Genomic DNA, 20,891 nt, shown 5'->3' on the forward strand with positions numbered 1-20,891 from the left:
ATGGCGCAAAATCGATAAAACTCTGAAAACAATTTGCTTTATTGAATATTTCGTCTATTCAATTTAAAAATGTGCGAATTTTGCAGCTGACAGGCCCAGGAGCCTTGGGCTAGGATATATATTATATGTATGTATATATGTATCTGAAACTGCCATGTCGATAATATGTCAGAGAACTTGCGCGCTGAATAATATTTGATCCCCTCCTCAATATTTAATCACAGAAAATCATACCCCGCTGAGAGTTCTTTTCACACGACATTTTTTTGGTACAGTTTTTAGACTATGTCCGATATTTTTTATTCAAATATATATATACAGTTTTGTGCCCCCCTTTTTTTTGAAAAAAAAAATATTGATCGAGAAGCGAAATGTTCCGTAGCAAGCGAACAATAAATAATAGTGGAAAAAAATCAATGGTTTATATCACGGCGGTGTACATTAGCACTAAGAGCAGCATTATAGCTTAGGCGTCTAAAAATACCGCGCATTCCCTGTGTGCTCATTGCTCAGTACCGGGTGCAATACAGAAGTACTTTGGGGGGTGAAGATGAAGGGGATTCCTGGCTGTATGGAGATGTGAGCTAGGCTTCTATTGACTCCTTCTCCCAGAGATTAACTAATTGTGTCTACCCCGCCTCATTGTATACGAGCGATATATCGATCGCCTGTCTGTACTTGCAGTGTTGTTTCGTATGGTGTAACGAGAGGCAGAAACTACAAAACAGAATTTTTCCCTATTGTATGCAGAGTAAAGGCTCACGCAGTGATGGAGGCGAACTCTCCTCCGCAACGTCTCAGCGAGGAGTAAAAACGTTCTGAATCCCCGTTCGTCGTGGAGGCCAAGAAATGTTGAGAGATTTCAAAAGGAGGGATTTTTACATGTAATCTCAAGTGATTGCGAAGTAGAGAGAGAGAGAGCGAGTGAGGAGAAAAAAATATATCAAAAACCACCTTGTTGAAGTTAAGGAATTATGGATACTGCTTCAACCGTGATATGTAGACTGGTACAGGTTAATTGGAAGAATTAATTAATATGAATCATGGATTTCAGCGTTAATGATTCCGAAGCATAAGAGATGGTAAGGTCGACATGTTTAATGTTTTTTGCAGTTATAGGGTCATTTTTTGCATGACCTTTGTGAATACCATAACATATTAATAAAAAAAAACAAAAATTCAAAATTGTTTTCATTCCGCATTTTGAGTCTCTTCCATCGAGTAAGGGGAACGTCATGGCGTCGGTCGCGGCATGGCTACCTTTCGCCCGGGCTTCCGCCATTGGGTGGGTACCAGTCGCCTCAAATCCCCTCCCCCCTCCCATGGTCCGGCAAGAAGACAGACGTGGGGACGAGAAAATCACCATCAACGTCAGCGGGAGGGTTTTTGAAGTATGGCGGACGACACTCGAAAAATACCCAGATACCCTTCTAGGCTCGAACGAAAAAGATTTCTTCTACGATGAGGAATGTAAGGATTATTTCTTCGATAGGGACCCCGAGCTTTTCCGACACATTTTAAACTACTACCGAACAGGAAAACTACATTACCCTAAGCACGAATGTCTAGCGGCATACGACGAAGAACTGTCTTTTTTTGGTATCCTTCCAGACCTTATAGGAGACTGTTGCTATGAGGACTACAGGGACAGAAAGCGCGAAAATCAGGAACGTCTAATAGACGACAAGAACTCTGAAAATGGCCACTTGGAACCTGTGGCAAATCTCAGGGAGCGAATGTGGAGATGGTTTGAAAACCCCCACATCGGGACCGCTGCCCTCGTCTTCTACTATGTAACGGGCTTCTTTATCGCCGTATCTGTGATGGCCAACGTTATAGAAACTATACCATGTGGGGTCATTAAGGGCACCCACGAAAACCCCGCCTGTGGGGAACGATTTGAAGCAATATTTTTCTGTTTAGATACCGCTTGTGTGATGATCTTTACAGCCGAATATTTACTTCGCCTTTATGCAGCGCCAGACAGGTGTAAATTCATGCGCAGTGTCATGAGCGTAATAGATGTTGTGGCTATTCTTCCTTATTATATAGGACTCGTCATTACTGATAATGATGACGTCAGTGGCGCTTTCGTCACGCTTCGAGTATTTCGTGTATTTAGGATCTTCAAATTTTCCCGCCACTCGCAAGGTTTACGAATTCTTGGATATACGCTTAAGAGTTGTGCAAGTGAGCTGGGTTTTCTTCTTTTTTCACTGACCATGGCTATAATCATTTTTGCTACGGTGATGTTTTACGCCGAACGAAATGTGGAGGACACAAAATTCATAAGTATTCCCGAGGCATTCTGGTATACCATCGTAACCATGACAACCCTAGGGTGAGTACAGCATAAACAATGGGTTTTGGCACCATTACCCAAATTGCATGACATTCTCTTATTGTTCTACACGTGAAGTCTGTACGATGCGTAGCACAAACAAGATACAGTATCCAATGCCCGATTCTTGTCCGTCAGATCTAGATCATTATTACGATCCCCCCTTAATTTTTCCCCCATCACCTTCGCCCTACTAACAATAACAATTACACAGTCCATCATTTATGCTTGTATTTCATGACCATGTGAGAAAGAAGCGATGTGCATGTTTGTTTGTTATCTTTATACCATGCAGCACAACTCGGTTAAACTGACACATACCAGTTATATACATCCTCTCTTTCTGAAGCTAAATGTCTTCTCTCCTATTGATCACTTAAAATAATAGACCTGTGTGAAGCTTGCGACTTACGACAGGTGTGTACGACCAAATCAAGTAGAGGAGAACATCTTGTCTCCGCTCGTTGCAAAGGCCCTTTTTGTCGTTGCTGCAAAGAGCTAAAAGCTTTTAGTATCAAATAGACAAGATTAAGGGACTTAAAACATCTGATCCCCTAGAGGCTAATAATATTCTTATCATTTTCAGTGCAGTCTGTCTAAGCCGAGGTTTTTTTTTTTTTTTTTTTTTTTGCTTTTTTTTTCATTAGGCCTGGATGAGATTCACTTACGTACTTGTAATGTGTGTCAAAGAGAGAGTGAGAGAGAGAGAGAGAGAGAGAGAGAGAGAGAGAGAGAGAGAGAGAGAGAGAGAGAGAGAATATGTAATTCAGTTTCATATATTTCTTGCTGTTAAATAAAAAAACACTATACAAAAATGCACGAAGCTGAGGATATTGTCGTTTTGAATTACAAGTTTGTATTGTCAGATCCAAAAGGAAAATAATGAATTTTTCATTACAAAATAATGAAGGACAAGAACGGGGTTTATAATTCAGAACGATAGCAAATCCAGGCCGTGTATACATCTTATTATTGAAATACGTTTTTCATTTAATTCATAATGAAACTGTTTTAACGATGAAAAAAGGTTTGGGCGATTTATGTGCTGCACTATAATATAATTGATTATTCTTAATATTAAAAAGGCAATATAAACGAACAATAAATATAGATAAACAAGTAGTTGTTCCTTGTAAAAGGCGGATCAAAGAACCGATAGGGCGGCTAATTAACCTCTGTTTATCGCAAAAACAGTTTTTTCATCGTCTGAGCAAGATTACCCAACCTTGTGCATTAAGATCCAGAGAAAGTTGTAAGTACGTAAATCTAAGACGATGCGTGCGCGTTACAAGCTGGGGGGGGGGTGAGTTCGATTCATCTTGCCTTTCACAATCTCGGCAGTATGAACGTGATCGAAAGACAGGGAAGAAAAGTTAATTCACAGACAAACTGGCTAACGATTACTTCTCCGGGAATGGCGTCATTAGATTGCTCTTGAATGACTGGTTTTTGAGCCTTTCCCCAGAAAAACAAACAATAATTGTACTATCGGCGTATACATTATTAATTTCTCCGATATAGATGTATATGCTGGTTGGTAATTTACAGCAAAATAAACAAGTGTAATAAATTCAGCAGCGGCAGTTTTGAGCGCCCAAGCAGCTCGGAATCAATAGTGATATTTTTCTGCATTGCATTAACTCAATCACATTTATATTTTATTAGAATAGAAATAATGAATTACTGATTCTGCATACTACTCTCATGCCATTGTCGATATTAGGCTCAAATGACATCATATTCATTTCGATAAGATGGAAGAAATATTAAGATTTCGGATGGGTATGGTGCAGGATGGATTGTGACGTGGTGCAGGATTGTGACGTGTTGAAGTTTAATTAGTCCGTGCAATAAATAATTCGACATATATGTAAATATATATATTTATATACACCTGTCCACTGTTCACTTACTGTGGATAATTCTAGGACACGTATTTAGCACGTCTGACAGTCCCATTGCATATATTAACAACTGCATTAGTATTTTTGCATTTTCTTTGCGTTGATATTCACTCTACCAATCGTGTGCAAGCAATATTTTACATATACATTAGTTATATACACACGCAGGTGCTTATTTACTTGATTTTTCCTTTTTCAAGTTCCATTCGATTGTATCCTTGTCAGTGTGTTGCATTCCGATAAATCGATAGATTCTGCTCGTTCTGCAACAACACATGACCCGCAGATATATTTCATGCAAACAATCCATTTTGTTATGGTTTTTGTATCACCCTGAAAATGGCGAAATTGTAAATCTACCCCAAGCAGCATCTTTTAAAAATAAAGAATAGAATATATCAACAGAACTGGGAATCGATGAACACTTTTAACTGGGATTTACGAATATCAATAGTTTAATTCAATGTGATGCAGCCAGTGTATTTATCACTTATTCATAAATGTCTGATATTATTAGAACTTCCCGTTGCTTTCAATGTGTTGGTGGCGGGGGGGGGGGGGGGGGGGGGGGGTGTGTGAGCTGTAACCTCTCTTCCGAATGATTAAGAATAAAATGTTTCATGTCAATATGTCAATTCAGAGAGAGAGAGAGAGAGAGAGAGAGAGAGAGAGAGAGAGAGAGAGAGAGAGAGAGATCCTTCATTCTGGATGCACCATCATGTCCGGTTCTAGCCTTTAGATGATACCTTTAATCCCCTCGATGTTCGTTAGCGTTTACGCCAGAATTACCAGCGTTTAATTGAATGCTGCGTCTATATTTATCCCCCGAAACATGTGGTTTTCGTCGGCGAGTTTACCTTGAAAGTTGTTCATTATGGATACACAAGATGTGTACTCTGTGTTTGCCGTAATAAGGGGAGCGGTAATTATCACTACCCCGATCTTGTACACAAGTGTTAATTCTGTATCAAGGGGTGTAACGCATCGAAATTTAATCCAGCAATTTTTTTTTCCCAATTCTTAATTTTTGATCGATTTTTTTTTTCACAAATTGAAATTATTATTTTTTGTTTATTTCCATGATAAAATACAAAATTTGTTTATTAATATTAAAAAATGTGCAAATGGAGACAGATGCTTGGAATCTCTCCTTTTAAAATACAGAAATAATTGTTATAAGGATTGAATTTAGACAAAAAAGACGCGGTCGTTACTTTTTAGCTGTATTTTTTACCGATTAAATTAAGCGAAAACTCTATTGTATTGTGTTGCAAGCATGGTAGAATGGTTTTGGTTTTAGCCAAGTTTTCCCCGATGTATTCATACGCTGTCAAGGGCCGATTTGATGTAGATGAACGATCAAATTACAGATTTTTACGAGAATAGGTTGCTTGTGTTAAGGAAAACTGATACACTTCATATATGCCCTGGTCTTCTTTTATTCAGTACCCAGGGATTTTGTGACTTATGTAAACGCATGTTATCTAGAGCATTGACTCTTTCACAGAATAGAAACTCTTCAAGGTCGTTTTCATATTGCTCGGGCTCGGAATAAAAACGATTTTCGTTTTATTTCATTCGCTTCGCGATCTGAAAAGGACACTCGAACTGTGTTTTCCCCCTCTTCAAATAGTTCGCCTCGGCGCAAAGTTTAAGCATCGGTCCTATTAATTTTTATTGATTTTGACACGAGAAAGCAAGATAGAAAACAATTATTGCAGCCCCGTAAATAACATTGACTTGTTTATACAGTTTTTTTGGGGGCGCTTTTGTAATCTTGTAGCTGATGGTCACTATGCTGTCATGGTAATATCGTTGTTAATTTTATATCCTTCTTCTTCTTCTTCTTCTTCTTCTTCTTCTTCTTCTTCTTCTTTATGTCAAAGGAAATCCCCCAAAATTGTGCAATATCTTAATTTATAGATAGAGTAATGGAAAGCAATTTTATATAGGTCAACCCTGTAATAATTGCTTTTAAATTGCGCATCCTCGCACGATCCTAGTAAAAATTGATATCCCGAGTGGCTAATAGATTTCAGTCATGGAAGGAAAAATAAAACATTTCAAATATTCTGCCTTTGAATTACCATGCAGCTAAGGTCTGAAGCAGTTGGGACGGAAATAGCGGACATTAGGCTCGCCTTCATATTCATTATAGCCTATGTAGGAGTTGAATAAAGCAATGTTTGGTGGGCTTTTATTGATAAAGAGGTTCGGATACTTTAGGGGAAGTAAGGCACATGAAGTTGTACATCTGAGAGATGCGGCGCGATTTGATTGAGTGTTTCCATTGAGTTGGATGAAGTTCCGAGTGCTGGGTGTCTCGCAGAATGGCTCTATAACTCCTATAGTATGGCCTTTAATGCAACGTGTCATGTTGAAGGAAACAATTTCATGTTTGATTGGCAACTGGTGAAAAAATTTATGGATAAGAATCTCTCTCTCTCTCTCTCTCTCTCTCTCTCTCTCTCTCTCTCTCTCTCTCTCTCTCTCTCTCTCTCTCTCTCTCTCTCTCTCTCTCTCTCTCTCTCTCTCTCTCTCTTGTAACATTTATTCAAGAATTCATAAGAACTCCAAGGCTCACAATGATATATACCATAAGCCATACCGATTGTTCTATACAGATCTGTGTTAGTGGTATAGAATGTTATCATTCCGCAAAATGAAGGTCATATTTATATAGAATCTTTTGTTGGCAAAGTGGTGGGGGCGCAGCCGATCTTATGCAGACATACATCTATTTCTCTCAGTTTTTCTTTATTGTTGTCTTTAATTTTTCAAACAGTTTTATCCATTGTCGCATTTTAAATAAACTGCACTGGAAAGGCTCGTGGCACAAATCTTTACATGGATAGAATATTATTTACATGTTTAATATTCACTTGTATGTAACATAAGTTTCACGTGAAATATTCTCACTGTCATGTTAAATTCGTTCGAGCGTCCTTCTCACGCGAATAACTCGTGAATTTCATGTGAGACACAATTGCCCCTGTACCATGAAACGAAATTAAATTAATCGATTGCATTATTATATATTTTTTGTCTCTATCCCGAGGAAACCGAATGGAATAGTTTGTTGTGATGCATGCACGCAACCATCATCTCGTATAAATGTTACATAACTGATCGTACCCTATACACTCCCGATAACGAACACAGATAGTCTTTCATCTCGGACTCACGTTCAATGTTCAACAGCAATTTGAAGTAATTTTCTGTGTTAAAAGTACCAATATTCGAGCTTGCAACAGACCGAAAACCGGTAACTGGTGGCATTTAAAAAACTCAAAAGATTTTTTTTTAGTTTTGTGGTCATATGATAGTCCCTTTGTAAAAGAATTTTATGTCGCAGTTTAATGCTAGGTTGGTCAAAACTACTTTTTTCCTCTTTCAAATACAAAGTGGAACTCTTCATAAGTTTCACCTGATCTTTTTCCCACCCAACTGACAACAAATGTCGATATTCAGTGTCGAACTTAAAACACTAAAGAAAGTCAATTGACACAGATCTGTATGATAATACATGTATTTGCCATCTTTGACCTTTTCACGACAACCTTTTGACTGTTTTCGAATATAAAGATTGCGACAATATATGGCGCCCGATTAGACCTTTTTGCGGCAACAAATCTGCTTACTTGACACTTTTTGATCGTTGTCGTGACGTTTCAACAACATTCACACAGTGTAATAAAGCATCATTATAATAGTGCTAGACACCGTATTGTCATTCCATCACTTGACCAAGAATTCGCAGCCACCCTACAACAACACATCGTCTGATAACTTTTATATATATATATATATATATCATTGGAATGCGTTTGACAATATAGATGCACTCGTCTAGTGTGTCTTGTTGTCTGTAACACTTCTTCTCATCTTGGAGGAGAAAAAAGGAAAAAAAATCGTTGCTCTGTCAAGAGATGTAATCTGGAACATATGTTTCCTCTAATTTTAGTTCTTGTACAGATCTTTTGCCTCCTGAACCCAATCCAACAGAAACAATGAAAAAACCGGCGTAGACATTTCATAGTTTGTTGCATTTGACGTAATGGAGATTGCAAAAAGTAAACTCAATGTGTTGTGTGTTTATTTGTTCTTCTGTGTTGGTCCTTGGGTCAGATTTGAGTTTCATTTGTTTTAGATTAAATCTAGAAGCTGTTGGTAATTTACAATAGGCATTTGGAACACATTCATTTCACTACAAGAGGAAATAAGAGATGGTGAACGTTGTTTTGTGTGTAATGTTTTTTTTTCCCTGTATAATAAATATCGGTAGCTTCATGCATTATACTATGTGTTTTCTTGATCAAATGTAAAATATAGCTGATAAGAACACAAGTAATTTTGCTTCTATATCTCTGGAATGTTCCTATGAGATTATCCCAAATGGTTTTTCATTTATTATTTATAGTTCATATTCTATATTTATATGCATATGTGATTTGGAACTTTTCCCTCATGGCCCGACATGATATTTATTGCCCACATCCATAACTATAATTAATTCAAATTCGTCAGTCTTGATGAACATTTCGAATATATACATTGTACAACATATTCGTTAATTAAATTTTGCTCCAAAAAGACACTTTTTTGGGGAATAATTATTGAAAGAATAAACTTATTGTCAGTTTGAATTATTGTTTTAAGATATAAAGGACATTAACCGATTTTTATTTTGTCCATGTGCAGGTTCATGAATATTCATTATCGGGATAGGTGTTAAATACGAACTTCCTGTAGTAAAAGATTATGGTGGATTTTTACACCTTTTGGCGGCTGTAGTATTCAGATTATGAAGTCCAAACTATAAAGCAGGTTATCACCATACGAGTCTTAGTAATTGTTTTAGAGGTCCTTTCCGGTACAGTCATATAAAATCAGAATGGGTGTTTAAAAAAAATGTGACGTGATTACCAGATTGGTACAACAGCCGTGCTGGATCCGGAATGGGTTCGACTTTTAATTCATTTTGTTGGAATTTATTTCAAGCAAGGTTTTACACAAGACAGAAATTGTAATTGTTTTTAATTGTAGACTGGTTGCAGCCATTGTTGTCCTGGGTTATTTTAATGCAGACTTGACATTTCATGTTTATTTTTGTAAAAAGCCTTCTGAATTCGTAAACCAAAATCAATGGTCCATGCAAAGTGCATATGTGAATAGGGTTGGGTTGTAGAACCAGAAATAGAAGAGATATTTTTTTTCTTTTTAGCAGACCATCGCATGGAACTCATTTGGATTTGTCATCCTTATCTTCTCAATCATCTAAATCTGTTTTAAATGACGAAAGGATAGTCTTTTCATGTCAATGGAAGTCCTCAATCGAAACGTCAAAAATCTGAATTACATGGCAGATCGCAAGAGGTCGTGAATTGGCTTTGAGTTGAGCATTGCAATAATTATTATAAAACATGATGACGAATTCTATTTGAAAAGGTGGAACATCATTGTGTGCATGAGTTTTATTTTGAACTGAGCTTTGATTACTCCCATTCTTTTTTATTAAAAAACTTTTTTTTTTGCTGCCTTGTTTTGATCCGTTAAGTTTTCTTTTGACTTCAATTTGTAAGTACGAACTTATTTAATTATTTTTGAAAAACATATTGACATTCGAAAGTTGTTCTTTTTCATTTTGTAATTATCTAAATCTAGACCGTTTCGTAAAAATTAATTTATCATGATGCTTATGTTATAAAACTTAAATACATATCACCCCTAAAAAACTTTCCTGGTTTTCTTTACAAGCATTATGGTTTATTTCAATGTGATTTTAGAAGGGAGCGGGGAATAATACATGTAGCATACCGGTATGTAATATTGGAATATCGCTGATTAGGGGCAATAGCATATGAAATATTTTTTTTTCAAATATTAAATTCTTTACTATTCTTAGAGATGGAGTTTTTTTCTTGAAATCATTATCGACTGTTTGATATCGCATGCAATGGAATGTGCTAGGAATTGTCCGTCTCGGAACAATTTAGCACCATTCGTGCGAGCCATGCATAATTCAAGATTCACCCATTTCTAATTAGTTATTTTTTTGGAACTAAATATGGAAGCCTTCGTGACTTTCTGTTGCATTGCTTCCTTCAGTCTGAGAATGATTGGCTACTTCCTCAGGATCGAAGAAATCTCTCTCTCTCTCTCTCTCTCTCTCTCTCTCTCTCTCTCTCTCTCTCTCTCTCTATCTCTCTCTTTTATACGTTAAGCTTGATCTCAATTCGCTGGATACGATCATGATCTCGGCAAAACATTTGCAATGGGCTGAGATAGTCTTTATCTGCAACCACATTGCGGCAGCTCCCCATTACAATTGGATTTTTTGTTTTAAATTCACTTACAGAAAATATGAATTTCGCATGAGGATATTACGTCAATTCAGACTTCGATAGAAATGTTGCCTCCTTCTTCTTTTCATACCGTCAAAACACGATAAAAGTTCAAAGTTGTAATAGATTTGTAATTTTTAGCATGCTTTTATTTCACCATTAAGTGTGCGAATATATTGTTTGTTGGTGTTTTTAAGGACTAGATAATATTGTCGTAGATAAAGGAATAATACAAATATATACATGAAACATCCCTCCCACGAGACATTGCTTTTTATAATTCTTCTAAATTTGTTTCAAGAGATAAGCTTGTTTACACACCGTCGTGAATGAAAAATTTTCGAAGCTAAAATTTATCTGAATCATCGTAATTCTTTCAACAGACTGTACTGACCTTATGAATATCATAGAACATATTGGACACATTTTAAACAGTGAAACGTTTATTTATTTGAATAGCTCTCGTGAAAAAAATACACTGTGCTAGTTAAAAAGAAATGGTTTCTCAAGAAAACAAGGTAATATATGTGGACAAATACAAATTTACGGACTTTGACCTTCTTATCATCAAGTTCTTGATAAGTCGTACATGTACATGTAAAACGGCTTTAGAGCCACTGCTGATGGATTGAATGGGGTTTTTTTGTTTTTCGCTATTTAATTCAAACACCAAAATCGACTTTCAGATTGTTTTCAACGACTGTTCCCGTATTGTTGCTATAAGGTGTGTAAAATTCGCAGGTAAAACTGTCCACAGCATGCGTCAACATCAATGGCTAAAAGCTGTCGTCTGTTTACATTTGAGAATGGGTATTTATCATAAACTAAAATTTTTATCCTAAAATGTGATAATTTTAGGGAAATTCTTGTATCTAATGAAATTTTGGATGGTGGATCTACGATATACATGTACCTGCTCATACGCTATTTAAAGAATTTTTTACTTCAATAAACTGCAATACCTAGTCCATCTTGAAAGCAGTATAGAAAATAATCCATCAAATCTTTCGTATCCTTTTGTCCATTTGACAGGGCCGATTTCGACCCTTCATGGGCCTAGCTTTTTGTGTTGTTTATAGGCCATGCAGTATATCTGATACTGTTTTATTTTTATTTTCATGTTTAGCGTAGAAAAGGGGGTCATGGTGTATTTTGGCCGCGGGTCTATGTTGAGGGCCTGATGATTAAAATTAAAAAAAAATAGCATACATGCTTAAGGAAATAAAAGCAGGCAAGTTCAGAAAATTAATGGATTCAATTTTGAGGAAAAGCATCGGCTACCCCGAGGGAATTTTTGAGTGGTTTATGTAATATTGGTTTCAATTTTGATGATGAAAAGCAAGACAATGGGATTATCTTTTGTCGTCTGTATTGGTTCTGAGGCAATCCAAAAAAAACAAAACAATGATCTTCTTTTTCCAACAACGCATTTCCTTTTTCTTCCGTTTCTCCCCATTTTTATAGAACTACTTTATTTCAGTTGAGACACAACCAATGCATAAAATAATACAGTTTTTATAATTCAATATTTGTTTATATGACATGCATACATGTTGAAGTCAAAACTGTTGGGATAAAGCGTAACCTCTTTAGATAGCTGATATTCACGCTTGTTTTGTTTGTTCCTACAACAGAATTTAGAATACATATATAAATTGTAAAGGGAATTATGAGTAAACTTGAGTATGATGCTGTGAATGAACAAATATGTGTGTATAAGTATGGGTGGGGATGTAACAACGGGGGGGGGGGGGGGGGGGGGTCATGATCTGTTCTTATGAATTGAGAAGGGCCACTCTAACAGCCAGATAATTAATTCAACAAAAACTGCCATACTCTTTTCTCTTTTACGATCTGAATCATCATGCACCCTACATTTAATTCACCTGAATATGCACTGAAGTATGCTTTATGGTTTTGCACAACCTGAAATTAAACTCACCCTAATTATGCACTGGAGTATGCTTCTTTTATTCTTTCATTTCCTACAATTGTTAACATGTAAATACTAGTTAAACAACCCATTAGGGGTTTTGAAGACACGTATGCTTTAATCAAGAAATAGAAATTATAAGACTCCGAACTTGTATGCTACTTTTACATTTTACCGGAAAAAAACCCGGGTTCAAACGTTTGTGTTGCATGCTATTTTAAAGCCGAAAGATGAATAATGTTTATATAAATAGAACTTTAAAAGATCTTAATTATATACTGTATTTCACTTAGAAGGAAGATTTGCTTCAGTATATAGAGCATATAATGTATAGTCAAAGAGTTGTCTGGTATGCCCACAGGTCATCGATTTTTTCGTTATTCAATACTGTGTACATGCAATGATATAACAGTTTGTCTTGCGACATGTGAACACACATTTTCTTTGAACTGAACAAAACTACCACCGTTCTCGGATCAATTGCTCAAATATTTTAATTCACAAAGTCAATGTGAATCTGTCCTCCCACATGAATCTTGATCTTTACTTCTGTTTGTCTAGAAACACATCGATGGTTCAGTTTAGAAATTCTTCTAACCCTCTCTCTCTCTCTCTCTCTCTCTCTCTCTCTCTCTCTCTCTCTCTCTCTCTCTCTCTCTCTCTCTCTCTCATTTTAGCCACGGTACAGTTCTGATCGTTATTGAAATGTAACTTAAAACATACATTAAGAGGGGTCACGTTTGCTTTTTGCACCGAATCTACACACTATCTTTAGAAATTGATGAGAATCATTTCCAATAACAGAGGTCGTTGCATTATTGGAAATCTTCCGCTAACGAACCAATATATATAATTACACAACAAATAATAGTACTGGAGAGTAGCTATGAATATACAATTACTGCTTAATATTACAAGTGTCAAGTTATTCCTGCTTCTTCGTTAGGCGCTAATATTAGGTTGCAAATATCTTATCTGTATTCTGTAATATACGTATGCTGTTGTTACATGCTATATGAGATATCATTAGTGCTTATATTTATTTAAAAAAAAGAGATGAAACATACATATAGGTCAGATATATAACTTAGGATTTCAACATAATGATTAATTCTGGTTGTACAAATGTATATAAAAACTCAAAATCATGGAGGTGGAAAACAAAATAATATGAGAAAACGTGTATTTGCACAAATATCCCTCGAGGGTATCGAACCTATAAGAACCTGTGTTTTTGTTTTTTGTTTTGATAAACTAATTAAATAGATGCATATGGGTCCTGCGGCTTAGGAGAATGAAAATGATATAAACGGGCTCCTCTTGTAATGTCCGGTAGAACGTTAGTTTTATCATGGACTAACTAAATGCTATGCTAATTTATTGGTTCTTTGGGGGCTAAAGATAAGGATGGTTTCTAACGGAAGTTAGAAAAGGAGATGCTAATGTGCGCGATCCGAGGGAATAGGAAGATGGCGACCAGATACCTATAGTGGTGATAAACGATTTGTAACATGTTCTGGGGGCCCTCAAATCTACGCACACAGAATCTCCCTAACAGTCGGATATGCAAAATACCTCCAAGAAATGGAATTATTCCTTCTTGAAATATCGATAATGACTTTAATTAAGTGACCGCTACCGCCCGGGGTCCCGTGATTAGCGCATTAACACGGACGTACGTTGTGGCGTGCTGCGGTCGATAACTCCGCCGTTCGGGGGGACGGATGTGGTATGTATATGAATCCCCGTCACAAAATGTCCTTCATTAATCGGCCTTTATTCTAGGTGTCACAGAAAAATCAATTATCTTGCTTCTAAGTACAGACGAAACATTTTTATTCCGTATGGACAATTTTTTGCACGAGAATTAAGTAGCTCGCTTTTGGGACTATTTTATTCGTGCGGTAATAGAATTCAAAGCATCAGCGGAAACTCTGCGTAATTTGATTATGAATGAATTGAAAGTCGACAATTAAGAATGCAGTGTTTGTATTTAATGTCAATGAAAGGCTATAAATATAATTATATGAAAAATTAATGAGTGACTGAAAATTAAGCTTTCAGATACAAGTATACATGAATCTTTAAATGAACCAATGTGAAACTTTTAGGTTTTACGTATTTAATTATTTTCAATTGTAAAAATTCATCTCTCTTGATTAAAAAAACCCCTTGGCACTGAACACAACATACGAGTCCTTTATGCGTTTTCTGTTATGCTCAATGCAAAAGATTCCGCATCGGTTCGGATCTATAGAAACCTTAATAATTCGGAAACCTCATAAATTCCCCGGAACTTTGAGTGGAAGGGTGTAATTTATTCTTTTTTCTGACAATTTACGGTGGCAGGTTTCTTAAACCTTTGACAATTTCCATATCAATCACAAAACGAAATAAAAAATACAAATAAAACGGCCAAGTCAGTGTCGTCTGCAAATGAATCAATCTCCCTGGAAATGAGCAACTGTACAAGGACAGAGCCACACATTGAGAGCGAAATGCCAATAGTGTCTGAAATATTAAAGAAAATGGCTCCACCATGCCTTTTGGTTCTTTGTTTATAAACAGGGTGATAGACAATATACCAAAAAACATTAATGTACATTAGGCCAACACGACGGAGAGGATCGAACAATACAAAAATCCCCCAATTCACTTGAAGTTGTAAAGAGAAAGAATGTGGAAAATCATTGCGTGCAGACTTATTGAATGGCTGCTGCAGAATAAATTTGTTGTAAACATTTCTGCATGTTGCATATTGTCAAATGATCTGGCAATCTGCATTTTTAAGGTATAATCGTTTTTGGAGTGTGTATCAATACTGTATGTCAAACAGGTTGCTCCTTTTTACATATATCAAAAGCTTTAATTATTTTTCTTCTAAAACACCACCACCATCATCATCATCATGATGATGATCATCATCATCATCAAAGACTATCACTTCCAAAATAGTCAAATCATTTTTGATAGAGCCGTAACAGCCCCAAGATGAGGAGAGCATTATAAGTTTGCATGATCTTGACTATTGGTTTGCGATTCATTATTTCTCTGACAAAATAGCTTTAAATTTACTTAATTTAAAGGAGCACTGTTGCAATCTTTTTTCCAAAAGGTATATCATGTTTGTTTTCGTTTGAATACTAGTTATTCGTGTTACAGTAATAATTATTCATTGCTTTACCCAATGAAATTAGGCAATTAAATCTCTTCACTCCATTGCAAACCACACGTACCAGAGATAATTCCATTTCCTCGCCGCAATTTGTTTGAAAAAAAGTACGCATAATTATTCTGATTCACAACTTTTCCGTCTTACTATAATTATTATTCCTTTGCTCCAGTTGTGTTGGAATTTCCCCCGACAGGCATTTATCGGTAATCTTCTTGTCGCTAAAATCCTTGAGAAAAAAATTATGATTTCATTTTTTCCCCCTATTTATTAGAACTTCCTATTGGCTGTTGCATTCTCTATAAAATGTTGGTTTTCCATCTATAAATCTATTTACCCATGCGCAACTGTTTTATATCATAGTGAAAGGCGCACTATTTCCTTCCTGGATTTTTCCGACATTTTAATTGTGGAAACCCTGGAAGGTTTTCGTTTTTATATCTCTTGCTGCATTTCCGCTTTGAAAAAAAAGAAGAAATCGTACTAAAGCTGAAAAAATGCCAGGCGAGTGATGTTTGATATTTTACTAGTTGTCATATTCAGAAAAACTTCTTTTCTTTTTGGTTTCATCCAGTATCAGCTATTGCTTTTCTATGATTCCTTCTTCAATTTCGTTTCATGTATGCATATAAGGTCTTCCGTTCTCATCAGTCAAGTGTATTTTCTGTCCTTATGCTTCGTCATTGCAAATATATGGCATATAAATAAACAAAGGAATGACCAAACTGAATAAAACCATATGCATGAGAGAATTTTTAAATCGAAAATTTATTTCACATATACGTACCATCTATCTACATGTTGTCATTAGTCGTAGATCTACGCAAATCGAATTAGTCAGAATTAAGGATCAACGTTTCATAAATATGCGTTTTATCCGCAAGACATGAGTATAAAATGTATTATAACTGTCATATTTCTAAACTATTAATTTTGTCATTATCTTTATCTCAGATTATGTGCGTGGTGAAACGTAACATAATGAAGAAAAAGATTGCATTAATCTATATAATGCAGTTGTTTTCTTTCAGTAATTTGGTTCGACCATCTAGATGATGGTCAACAAATTAACCATCTGATTTTTCTTGAATTTTCAGATATAATTTGTCTATTAATAATAGTCTGTCTCAAGTTATTGCTTCCATCATTTTTTGATGATTTTTAATAAAAAAATCACATACCTGTGAAAGAAATACAATTGAAATCGATGAAAGAGAATATATCCAAGATATCTTCATTGAACAATTATCCCTTTTCACTCATAAAATTTCACAGGAACGAAAACAATTTTCTTACGGAGATTTGTAATGGGAAATGTTTACATCTTTTCTCCATTCGGAATACACTCGTAATACATCGCGCAATTTTTTAACATTATCATCCGGGCTTATTAATGGCTGATGCAATGCAAAATCTCCGTAGGCTTTCAATTTTTGGATATGTTTTGAAACCTGAAGCGGTAAATTAGGGGGGGGGGGGTTTCAAAACAGATAATCTGGACATTTTTCATATTAGTGGATGAACGTAGTTTGAGCACAAAGGTATTTACTATCATTGAAATATCAAGCAAAAGTGGTGGAAGCAAAAACTCGGGACAGAGTATAGACATAATCTATCATTGAGTAGATAAAAATTTCAAAACATTTGCTATACATACATGTATGTATTTTACCAAAGAGATCTTCTTCTTAGGAGAATAAAATAGTCTACATAATGGCCCACCATCCAGCCCTCTTAATCAAAACTTGAAAGCAAGGTGCAAACAATCTTGTTTTTATTGAATGTATATGAATGTACTGTAGACTGACGTCATAGTTTTTATTTAACCTGTTAAATAGGTTATACAGCCACTTACTGGATCACTAGGTTAATCTCTTCAGAGATAAAGGAATAATATGCTTTAATGTTCAATATGTTTTCGTATAAACATCAAAACTGAAGGATTGCTGTAAATTTACCTATTAACCATTAACATCTTGCGATATTGTGTACGAAAGAAAAACGAAAATGTAATTCAAAACTTGCTGTTATAAAGTTATGTAGACTAGACCAAGTACATGTAAAGGTTAGATAAAGAAAAGGTTAAGAAAACTGAAGCAGACACAGCAGTCACGTGACTTAATCATCAGTGATAATTAAGTCACGTGATGCAACAATTTTTGAGAACAATACACTTGTACTGAGTATTAAAAGGCATTTATTAAATGAAAAATTAAATTAAAGATAAGTGAAATCTTTTTTCTGAAAAAAGTGTACTCGATGACAACAACACCAGGCTAGATAGCTTTTCATTTTCAGTGCATTATTTTCTACAAAAATTTCCTTTTTGGTTTTATCTAAAAAAAAATCAACCTCATTATATTATCTATAACGATAAAACTCTTAATTACCTCGAAAATGACAGATTTAGTGTCAGTTCGCAAAATGAATTGAACATGGATTACGATATCAATCGGATGATGCGCTTGATAATATGTTTTTGCGGAAAAACTACACTTTTCTTTTTTCGGGGCGCTTATGACATTGATCAAAGAGATTTTCCCTCTCTAGTCTCCAATCAAGCTGGCGTTACTTCGACGTTGCTACTCCGTGGAGGTCTTTGATATTTATAAAATGTGTTATTACCATGTATAGAAATGCTGATAATCCCCGCAATCAAGGGATAATTATTTGTTTTTGTGGGTCGACACCCATTCTATTCTTCACTGTCTGTCGAGTGTATCATTAAGGCAATCGCTACCCAACTCTCGGCCTCCTATTCCGCTAAATAAAGCTAAATCTGTCATAAATCTATGACACTTCGGATCTGTCCTGTAATGACTATTTATGGCGCCATAGAACATTTACTGACATCGCTAACATTGATAATGACTCTCTCTCTCTCTCTCTCTCTCTCTCTCTCTCTCTCTCTCTCTCTCTCTCCTAATCAATCAATAAAAAAATAAGGACAAATGACGATAAATTATTACGTGCTTTATGATAACGTTTTGTGTCTTTTCAAACATAATTATATTTGCAACTTAAAGTCAGTATACATAACATTTAACCGTTATTGTGTTCAGTACAATCGTGATGACGTCATCACTTATGAAGGAAGCAGCAGTTTGTACATAATATGTAAGTGTAACGTACACAAACATACTGCGTCTTTATCTCAATGAGAACCTGAAGTTGCGTCAAAATTATGATATATACAAACGTACTTTCATATGCATGTATAAAATTCAAACAACTTTTCAACTGCGTGTCCTATATACTGCAAGTTCATGCTGTTATAACCCAATTAATTTTCTTTGTAATATGATGGATTAACTGTCGGTTAATTCACAAATTGTTAAAGAAAGATATGATTAACTGCCTTAGAAGATAGCAGAGATAAAAAAGGTAGATACTGAATTATTAATGCCATGTCAGAATGACACCTGGCATCAAAACAAAAGGTACATCACCATCTCCAATATTCAAATCCATATTTGGCATTGCAAGATAATGTGTAATTGTGCAGATCACGTGAGAGGAAATGAAACATGTGTGTCTACTTTCTGAGCGCATACGATATTGTCATTCCGTATTGATTAACTATAAAAACCCGGGAACAGGTCGCATTACGGTTTATTATTATACACCTATTGTGTTTGTTCGATTATCATCTGGCGTCTGTGTATTAGGTACATTATTATGTCCTCTCCAGCGTGCGAGACAGTCTCATGGGTGCAGAATTAGGGAATTAGACTTGATAGCACCCTTGTTCTTCATGCAAACAAATCCGATTGATATTTCTGCTGAGGCCGATTGCATAATTATGCACGAGATAGAAAACCACCACATGCAGTTCACCATAACGAGAGAACTGTATGAGTGTATGACGGTTTCTAGAGTAGCGTCAACAATTCAGTGAAATTTTTGAATGTATATTTTCTTATTACTGATTTTGAAATTTTGAATAAAAATGACATTTTTTTCCGAATTTTTAGAACATGTAGAAATTGTAGCATCCATATACATCTTACAATTTCTGACATAATTACAAAATCTTGGGAAACTTTATTATGGCAAATAGGTATTTTTCTTCGCTTTATTTATAAGAATGTACATGTAAACATTTGAGTTCGTATGCTGATATTTGATCAGTATTTGTTTTTAACAAGTGAACACGTACATGTAGATCTGTGTATAGTGGCGTGACGAATGTAATATTTTGCACACTTGGGTTGTAACTTTAAGTTCTTTAAGTGTATTTTTCTGTTAATCATTATCATGTACTGGAATACTTGGCTCATTACAAATATTTAGGAGCAGACTTCCTTGATGAACGTGGTTAATCTAGATGTTAGGTACACGACATATGCCTCTATACAAAATTGAGTGCAATGTTGCGATGGTTTTTTTTTTTGTAATGATATTTCACGAACCTCCCCAAAAACATCAAAAGATTTATGGGCTACTCTGTCAAAATGGCCCCCACAATTCTAACTGAAGAAAAACAGAACCTGTATCAAACTTGCCTTTTTCAGATATCTCGAATTCGCAAGAGTCTAAAACTCGGAATATGCGTTCTTATGTGGAATGATGTATGTTTACATATCTCGACATCGCATGAAATTATAAGGTAACGAAAATTAATCAACTAATTAACCAAAATCGGCGAACTCCCTCGATCCGCCATCAATCAGGTCTGAACCTCTTGCTGGTATTTAGCATGCCCCTGGACGTGTTTCCGTTATCGATTTCGCTCCAACGAAACATGCACCCACACTTTGTTTCTCGCTGTTAAGACAATGCGAATGGACAAATTAATCTTTATCATCGTGATTCAATCAAAGACCTGCTTATTTCAGTTTTGAATCCGGTGGGTTGGTATCTCCTATCCTTTATTCTCCAGTTTTTAACGCATGGTACCAGCCAACCTTCGATTCGTTATCTAAAGGTTAATCTTATTTTTAGCACAACGCATCAGACTAGGGGTTTCGTGTACGTTTAAGTGCAAAAAATATTATGATTGTTATTTTTATTTCATATTTTGTATCTTTTTTTCGTAAGGTTGGAGTTTCAAATATAGTAATTGTAGCAAAAATCTTCATCGTCATAAGTATAATTATTAGTACGGTTAATTGAATTTGGTGATTTATTTTCTTATCTTCAATTAGCTGTTGGGAAATTGAAGGCTTTTCATCCATATCATTTTTTTTTCTTTTCT

At 35.5% G+C, this 20,891-nt stretch overlaps 1 protein-coding gene across 2 annotated transcripts in view; it reads left to right on the forward strand.

Moving 5' to 3' along the window:
* Positions 1 to 426: 426 nt before the first annotated feature.
* LOC105336729 (potassium voltage-gated channel protein Shal) overlaps positions 427 to 20,891 on the forward strand; it is a 36,328-nt gene continuing 15,863 nt past the window's right edge. For both annotated transcript variants that reach the window (XM_011441161.4, XM_011441162.4), the window contains exon 1: positions 427 to 2,341. In XM_011441161.4, the coding sequence (XP_011439463.3) occupies positions 1,236 to 2,341 (1,106 nt within the window). In that variant the 5' untranslated portion in view covers positions 427 to 1,235. The remainder of the gene's footprint in view (positions 2,342 to 20,891) is intronic.

Source organism: Magallana gigas, chromosome 4, assembly GCF_963853765.1.
Source record: "Magallana gigas chromosome 4, xbMagGiga1.1, whole genome shotgun sequence".
NCBI lineage: Eukaryota > Metazoa > Mollusca > Bivalvia > Ostreida > Ostreidae > Magallana > Magallana gigas.